General features: G+C 48.3%; 1 protein-coding gene and 1 long non-coding RNA gene across 3 annotated transcripts; one reads left to right on the top strand and one right to left on the bottom strand.

Moving 5' to 3' along the window:
* The first annotated feature begins 4,399 nt into the window (after positions 1-4,399).
* Positions 4,400-5,038, top strand: LOC139824387 (uncharacterized). Its single transcript, XM_071796918.1, has one exon. It carries the CDS (start codon positions 4,400-4,402, stop codon positions 5,036-5,038), a length of 639 nt encoding a protein of 212 aa, XP_071653019.1.
* Positions 5,039-6,736: 1,698 nt separating this feature from the next.
* LOC139824393 (uncharacterized) lies at positions 6,737-8,651 on the bottom strand. 2 transcript variants are annotated; one of them, XR_011735092.1, is made up of 5 exons: positions 8,194-8,651; positions 7,892-7,955; positions 7,609-7,794; positions 7,159-7,345; positions 6,737-6,929 (listed from the first exon to the last, which is right to left on the bottom strand). It is a non-coding gene; the product is annotated as an uncharacterized lncRNA (long non-coding RNA). The 2 variants fall into 2 exon arrangements; XR_011735091.1 differs by having other exon boundaries at positions 7,609-7,955.
* Between the last annotated feature and the right edge of the window lie 315 nt (positions 8,652-8,966).

Consider the following 8,966-nt stretch of genomic DNA (forward strand, 5'->3'; position numbering starts at 1 on the left):
TGAATACCGAGGCCTACTGAATAAGGGTGCGGCCCGCATCAAGGCAGCGGTGACAGCTCTTGTCGAAAGGTATGAGGCCCCGGAGGTGGGCTTGACAAGAGATGTAGAGATAGAATCTCTAAGAGAGCGATTAACTGCTCAGGAAAAAGAGATGGAGACCTTGCGACGTGAGAGGGCACGAATGGAGCAGGCGCGACACGAGGAGCGGACTCAAAACGAGTCCCTCCAAAAGGAACTGCGTGAGCTCCGCTCTGAAATAGAACGTCTTAAGTCGCAACGGGCTCCTGAGGAAAGCGCACATCCACCGTCATTGTCTAGGTCGAGGCCAGCTCTCGACAGGGAGGCTGGCAAGAGGCCTCTCCCACCGGCGTTTACCACATCGTCGGAGGTCGAGGACGAAGATGTGGAGATGACCGAGACATTCGGCGTAGTGACTAATCGCCCGGTCGATAAGACGAAGGACGGGGATGAGAACGGTTGCACGAGGGAGAAAGTTCTCGCAGACATTGCGAAGAACGGAATGCCCCCTGCGATCCGCCCATCGGTTCAGGGATCTAGGCGGATCATTGATCCCGCGATCCCTGCCGTAGGAGCGAGAGGAAATACCTCCGGCATAACAGCTGCCGCCTCAACAATGGAGGATAGACTAGCAAAAATGCTGGTCCACTCCGTTGAGGAAAAAGTGAAGAGGATGAGCGATCAGCTGATGGAGCGTGTCAACCGAATGGTCGCCCCTCTTGCACTTAAGGGAGGAACAGCCCCCTCTCAGATAATCGCGAAACCGTCTCTCCCGGAGCGCGTGTCCGATGTACAAGATCAGAACGGGGGGGGGGGAAGCCCGTGGATGGGGACGAAAGGACCCCCGGAAAAAAGGGGAGGAAAAAGAAGAAAAAGAAGGGCAAGAAGGGGAAAGAAGTGCCCCGTGTTCCTGCAGCTCTCGGTCCGGGAGCGGCACAATTTCGCTCGCGAATCAGGACTCTGCCTAAACTGCCTCCGCGCGGGACATAACTTGAGGAATTGCTCTAGCCCGTTTACCTGCCGGCATTGTCAGGCAAAGCATCACTCGCTCCTGCACTTCGGGCAGGCCAGCGTCCCATCGCTCGAGGCCGCCTCGGCGGTCACTCCAGTCGCGGACAGCCCCGCGGCTCCGGCGGATACGGGCGATAACCCGATCGTCTCTCTGGCGAGCGTTTCGAATCGAGTAGTCCTGCTCTCGACGGTTCGTGCGGAGGCGCTCGACGCTCACGGCAGCGCCTTCCCGGTTCGTATATTGCTCGATAGCGCGAGTCAGGTGAATTTCGTCACGGAAAGCTGCCTTCAGCGGGGCGGCTTCGCTCGGGCAAGGCATCGTGCGACGGTGATGGGCGTCGGCGAAACGAGGGCCGCCACTACGAGAGGCCTCACCTCATTCGTAATCCGGGTGCGAAATGAGCCCGACATTCGATTTCCGGTGGAAGCCACCGTCCTCCCTCGCATCACCTCGCCGTTGCCTGGTAGCCGTGTCGATTCCAAACCGTGGAATCACCTGCGAGGGCTGCCCCTCGCAGATCCGGAATTTTATTTGCCCGGCTCCATCGATATTCTGCTGGGGGCGGAATCCTTTGTGTCCGTGTTACGCGACGGTCGGCGTACCGGTAAAATCGGGGAACCGGACGCCTTTAACACAGCATTCGGCTGGGTTTTGATGGGCGCGGTCTCTCCTTCACTTCACACGCAATCCGTGCACTCCTTCGCCACCACTATCGAGTCGATTGACGCCGCGGTGGGGCAGTTCTGGAAATTGGAGGAGGTTCCCGAATCTATTCCTTGCTCCGAACAGGATCGGCGTTGCAGGGAGATATTTGACCAAACCACCTATCGCGACCCTTCGGGTCGCTTTGTTGTCTCATATCCTTTCATCTCGGACCCCCCTATGTTCGTAGATTCGCGACCGATAGCCGTCAATCGACTGCGCGCACTCGAGCGTCGTTTCAGGTTTAATGGGGAGTTTCGAGAGGGCTATAACGCGTTTATGCAGGACTATTTAGATAGCGGCCACATGGAACTGGCGAGCGATCCTTTTCCCGCGGACGGTCGCGTGTACTATTTGCCCCATCACGGGGTTTACAAGCTGGACAGCGCGACCACAAAACTTCGCGTAGTTTTCGATGCTTCGTCGAAATGCCCGAACGGGCTATCCTTGCGATACCTTGCTCAGTGGCCCGAAATTGCAGCCCGACATAGTCGCGGTTCTACTTCTCTTTCGCGCGGAGCCCCTGGCCATTACCGCGGACGTAAAGCAAATGTTCCGGCAGATCCGGATCCACCCGGAGCATCGCAATTATCAGCGCATCGTCTGGCGCTTTTCGGAATCGGAACCGATCCTCGATTACATACTCACGACGGTCACATTCGGTACCACGGCCTCTCCGTTTCTGGCGATTTATTGTTTGCTCAAATTGGCCCACGACAATCGGAGTAAATACCCGTTGGTGTACGCGGCGCTGATCGAGTCTCTCTACGTGGACGACGTCGTCGTCAGTGTCCGCACCGTCGAGCGAGCTGTTGCGCTCCGCGATTAATTGCTCGAGCTCTTTCGAAGTGCTGGATTTGAGTTGCGGAAGTGGGCGAGTAGCCACCCCGCCGCGTTGGGTGGCCTCGATCCGGAAATCTGTAGTCAGAGGACGCTTTCCTTCGAGTCGGCCGACGATCAAGCGCTTAAGGTTCTGGGTCTTCGTTGGCACTCGCAGTCGGACAGTTTCGGGTTTCAGCTAAACCCTCTGACGCGAGGATGCACTAAGCAAACGATACTGTCGGAGGTAGCACGCATATTTGATCCATTAGGATTCTTGGCGCCGTTGACCTTTACCGCAAAACGATTGATCCAACGGTTGTGGACCTTGAAGCTCGAGTGGGACGACGAACCCCCATCAGATGTTCGCCATCAGTGGGAACGATATAAATCCGAGTTCGACGCGTTGGCCCCCCTGCGAATACCCCGTACCTTTCCTTCGGGCGCGAACTTTCGGCACGAATTGCATGGCTTTTGCGATGCGAGCGAGCAGGGATATGGGGCTGTCGTGTACTTGCGTACGGTCGCTCCGGCGGAGACCGGGGTCGCGATACTTTGTGCGAAATCTAAGGTGGCTCCATTGCGCGCTATTTCCCTTCCCCGTTTAGAGCTCTGCGCTGCGGTACTTCTCGCGAATCTGCTCGCGTACGTCCGCCGGGTCCTGCAGGGACACATAGAAATCGACGCCAAGTACGCCTGGTCCGATGCCCGGGTGGCCCTGTGTTGGATCCGCGCTTCCCCGCATCGATGGAAGACCTTCGTTCGCAACCGCGTCGCTCGGATACAGGACAAGATCCCGATCTCGGCGTGGGGTCATGTGGCCACCGAGTTCAACCCAGCCGATCACTGCTCCCGTGGGCTTTTCCCTCGCGAACTCGTGGCCAATTCACTGTGGTGGAGAGGCCCTGAGTGGCTCATAGACTTCGAATCTCGCACCGAGCCGACACTCTCTGAGGAAACTCTCCCATGCGAGGAAGAGCGGATCACAGCCCTCGTCGCCTGCGATTCCCCTCATTCTATACTTTCGCTATTAGATAAGTTTTCGTCATTGGATAAGATTTGTAGGATTATCGCGTATCTTCTAAGATTCACCCGTCGATCCGGGGCCAAGTCGGTGCCCGCACCTTGGCCGTGGATCAACTCGAGGCGCAGTCGGCGCTACTAGTTGTAATTAAACTCGTCCAATCGATTTCCTTCAGTGAAGAAATCGATCAACTTTGAACCGGGAGGAGGCTGCCCAAGCCGTTTATTAGACTCGCCCCCTTTCTTGACCCAACGGGTGTTCTCAGGGTGGGCGGCAGACTCGCCCACTCGGGGCTGACGCTTGAGGCCAAGCATCCTGTGCTCCTCCCCAGCAAACACCGACTTACCGAGCTCGTCATCGAGCAGACACATCGTACGCATCTGCACCCGGGGAGACGCACGCTCCAATATTTGCTCGCCCAGCGATTCTGGATAATCGGGGTCCATCGCGCAATCCGCCGCGTCTTAGCCGATTGCTACATGTGCTTCCGAGCAAATCCTCGCGCTCTCCAGCCTCCCATGGCCGATCTCCCGGCCGACCGGGTTAATGCAGTCAAAGCGTTTTCAATCAGCGGTGTAGACTTCGCGGGGCCGTTCTCGATCGTACCCCGCCGAGCTCGGGGAATCTCCTCCTTCAAGGCTTATGTATGCCTGTTCGTTTGCTTCACAATTAAGGCGACCCATTTAGAAGTCGCTCTTTCATTATCTACAGACTCCTTTCTCGCTGCGCTGCGACGCTTTGTATCCCGTCGCGGACGCTGCTCGCTCTTGTATAGTGATTGCGGAACGAATTTTGTGGGAGCAGCGCGAGAACTCGAGCAGCACATGTGCCACGCGGCGGAGCGAGAAAGGATCCAATGGTCCTTCAATCCTCCTTCGGCGCCCCATTTCGGGGGCATCTGGGAGTCGAATATTAAATCGTTTAAAACCCACCTTCGACGAGTGGTAGGGGACCAAATCCTTTCGTTGGAGAAGTTCACGACGGTCCTCACCCAGATAGAGTCCGTCCTGAACTCTCGACCCCTCTGTCCGATGAGCACCGATCCCTTGGATTTGGAAGTTCTGTTGCCCGGACATTTCTTGACTATGGAGCCGCTCGTGGCCGTCCCTTCGCCCGACCTGACTCCGCTGGCGACGAGTCGCTTAGGCCGGTGGCAGCTGGTACAGCGGATGCACCAGGATTTCTGGAAGCGCTGGAACAAGGAGTATCTCCATACTTTACAGCAGCGTCCCAAGTGGTGGATCCCCGCCAACCCGCTCACCGTGGGCTCGTTGGTACTTATTAAGGACGATAACGCGTCCCCGTTGCGTTGGAAACGCGGCCGTGTAGAAACGCTACATCTCGGTATCGATGGTGTCCCGCGTGTCGCCACGGTTCGGGTGGCGGACGGCTCGATCCTGCGTCCCCTGGTGAAGCTATGCCCCTTGCCGACGGGCACACCACGGGCCGCGGATTCCGAGTAGAACAAAAAAAAATACAAAGCATTGTATTTTGGTGGGCGGCATGTTTGGCGCTCGCCTGTATATATTAGATGTCCGTGTCATTAGTAATTGTTGTACATATTAGTTGATAAGTTGCGCGTATAAGTAACGTACGAAATCGTGTTTTTCGTGACTCGCGCGAGACGTTGGCGGATCGCGACAGATAGCAACACTCGCGCGACTCACCCGACTCGTGCTGCCCGCCCACGGGTGGCCCGCAATTATTTGGAACCATGAGTACTCGCTCCGGCCGCTATTCGCAGGTGCGCGAGCCGAGGAGTACCGTGGGAGGATTCGCTGTTCAAACGTGGACTCGAGAACACACACTCGCCTGGCGCTCGCACGGTTCGGAGTAATCGGAGTGAACTCGCAATTTCGGAGCTCGATAAGTCGCCTCAGTAATCTCGGGCTTGAGTGCTTGCCTCTTGCACATGTGCCTGCTATATCGCTTGCTTGCCGTATTGCACGTTTTGCCTGCCTGCCTGCCGCGGCACGTGAGTGCCTGCACATCCTAGCCTGCTGCACGCCTTCCGCTCTCCATCACCACAGGGAGGACCGGACGCCACGAGGCCACGACAAGACCATCGGGCAACGATACGGTGAGTCGCCTTTCGCTTGCTCTCGCTTTATTCGCCTAATTAAAATTGTGAGGGGATTGCCCCTCTGGTCCTTCGAACCGCGAAATCTCGTCGACCGATCGCAAATCCGGGGCGATTAACACCCCCCCGAGCAATAATTGTAATCTACAGTCGCAATAATCCATAGTAGATTTGGTAGAATATTTCTGAATATTTCTGAATTTCGATATCTTTGGACCATTGAATACTTTTCTAGAAACATTATGTATCCTGTACACATTTTCTCGATAACGAAAAATGTTTAAACGTTTGTAAAAAAATTATCTTCATTCCAGGACACTCGACGAGCTCCGGGTTTTCCCTATCGATGACGACGGTGAATGTCTGCCAAGGATATGCGCCAGAAGATGAACAAGATCTTTTCAACAGAAAATTGAATCGCCCAGCATGCCGAGTATTTTCCGCAAGAAGTAAACTCCCCTTTGTGTCTTATAGCAAGAAATTTTGTGTGAGAAAATCGAGTATCACGTCGGCAAGAGATTCGCGAGTGCAAGCACAAAAAATTGTTGTTAGGCATAAATGTATAATGTTGTTTCAACGAATGTTAACTTATTTTTTTATCGCGCTAGCTCTGAGTGACGTGTAAATTATTTTGTTTAAATATTAACACGGTCTGAGGAGTTTAGAGATGAGAAAATACGAATGTTTTTTCACGTTTTGTAAAATTCGGATGTCCATTGTGTCTGCACTCTCGCAGCGTTTGGAATTTTCTCACTTTCTTATCATCCTCTTTAGGTAAAAGAAAAGAAAAAGAGTAAATTCAAAACGCCACGATTAACAGTAATTAATGTTTAGTTTCGAAGTTTGTCACTTTACATAGTAATAAACAAACGTCATAGATCATATATCATATCAAATTGTATATCGCATACCCGCATATACATATATAATACACAAGTGTTTTCCTCGTAGAATAATTTACAAAATCAGACTTTCTAGAAATACAGATATCCTGTTGCGTCCTGTTCCTGCTCGGTTCTGTTTTCCGTTATTTTTTTCTTTCTTTTTTTATATAATCACAGCTTATCCTGATACGTAAAAAAAACATTGCTATTGTATTTTCCTTTTTCCGTTCGATAATTAATCGACACAATCAGAGAGTTTCTCTGAGATATTCGTAAACTGCGATATGAGAATTAAGGTTTCTCTGGGATATTCGTAAACTGCGTCGTAGTGAAATGCTGTGCCAGAGATTCTGGAATATTTATCACAGTAGGTTGCGCCGGAAGTATAAGCTGAAATAAATATCAGTGATATATTTGTATAATATTTGTTTTCAGTGAAAGATTAGTTTTTAACATAAATTGCAATCCTTGTATAATTTTAATTTAAATATGAAAAACAAATAAAATGCAAACAGCAGGAATAGTTTTTAGTTGTTGAAAAATGTATCCGGCACAAACGCTTTATAGCTTATATCTGTAATATATATGTATAATAACTAAAATTTAATTACTAGCTTACCTTGTTCTTAATACTCATTAGGTCATAATCCTGCTCTAGAATCCGTTTTAATGTGCTATCTGTAGCAAGATCATCGCCTGGTTTCATACTGGCTCCAGATTGGCTACCACCACCCACTGTGTTCATCGTCACTTGTTTCACCCATGTAATCAGAACTACTCTCTGTATCCTTTTCTATGTTTACGTCCTATAAATTACAAATGTAATTCCTATAAACTTTTCTTACTTTCGTAGTCCTCGGTCTGCAATATCATACGGATAAATTAAATCATGCAGTAAATTAAACCTTTCATAGCGCGGCAACGTTAAGAAAATTACGCCCTCACAACACGATAGTCAATCAGCGTTACACATATTTTTTAAGTTATTGCTACTAAATCTTTCTGTTATTAAATTATAAAAGTTCTGAAACGTCCAAAATCAAATTTGTAACTTGAAAATGAAACTTACTTCTGTATAATAATCAGCGTGTTGGCCTGAACTGCCATCTTCGGAAATTCCGGTCGTAGATGATGCAGCTCGACTGCCACCGCTTCTCGCTCTACGACGAGGTTCTTGATGCTCTGTTTCGTTTCGATTAAGCGCTTTGACATCATGGCTTCTCTTTTTGCGTCTGTCCCAAGACAGATTCCAACCCTTACACAATGATAAAATATATTTATATTTCTTTAATGTGTACTTTAATATGATTTGTACAAGATTAAGTAGCTTCGCTAATGCTTTTCTAACTTACTTGGAAGTGCATGAAGTATTCCACTGCTTTTCTACCTCTTAATGACATCAATGACATCAAGCATCTGCAAACAATTTTATAGTTAGTTTAAACTGCGAGTTTCCGTACGATGACAAAATTACTTATATCTACTTGTACATACAATATAAGTTTATTTCTATATTTCATAAATCTGTAATTTGATGTAATTGTTCAAATACAACTTTAGTAGGTTACCTCTCTACTTTTGCAATCTATATCTCTTTCATATTGCAAGGATACTTTTTACTAAGTTCAGCATTAAATTTGCATTTTACACTTACCTATATTTTTGCACGTGAAATGTTGCCAGGTATTAGGCATAAACAAATCTGATAAATAAATTGAAAATAGGTTAAGCACGTTTTCCGTGTTGATAAACTATAACGTAATGCGTTCCGAAACCACCACATATTCTACGTCTCATCCCCACTCTCCGGCAGCTAAACGATATACAGTTTTTCGCTTTTTTTAGCGAAACCGTGATCTAACAAACGTTTTACTTAGTATATTCGGAACTAACAAACGATTCCGCATCGATTGACCACGGTTTGAATCGAAAATTGTAAAGAATTCTATATTTACCGGCTAAATTAACACTAAAAATTATTTTTGTGATTACGTAAAAACTATTAACTAACAAACGTTCTAATTAGTCTAACAATCAATAACAAACGACTAACAATCGATTCGTAAAAAAAAAATGTCGTAAGTCGAAATTGTCCGGCTAACTTCTATGAGGTATAAATCTCTCTCGTTAAAGATTTCTTGAAATATTTTAAATTTTTTCATGATATTTTTATAATATGAAATATAATATACTTTGTTGGTTTCTAAAGTATTCACCTTTCGACTACTTTACCTTGACACTTTTGTATATAAAATAATGAAAGGAAGCGTATAATAACGAAATACATTTTTACATTTGCAATTTTGCGAAATTGAATGCGTTTACAAAATAATTATTTAAAATTATTTTTTTGTTCTTTTTTTACAATAATCGATTTCTTTCATTATCTACGTATAAAGTATCAAGATAAAGTCATCGAAAAGTGAA

This window comes from Temnothorax longispinosus, unplaced genomic scaffold (genome assembly GCF_030848805.1).
Source record: "Temnothorax longispinosus isolate EJ_2023e unplaced genomic scaffold, Tlon_JGU_v1 HiC_scaffold_35, whole genome shotgun sequence".
NCBI classification, from domain to species: domain Eukaryota; kingdom Metazoa; phylum Arthropoda; class Insecta; order Hymenoptera; family Formicidae; genus Temnothorax; species Temnothorax longispinosus.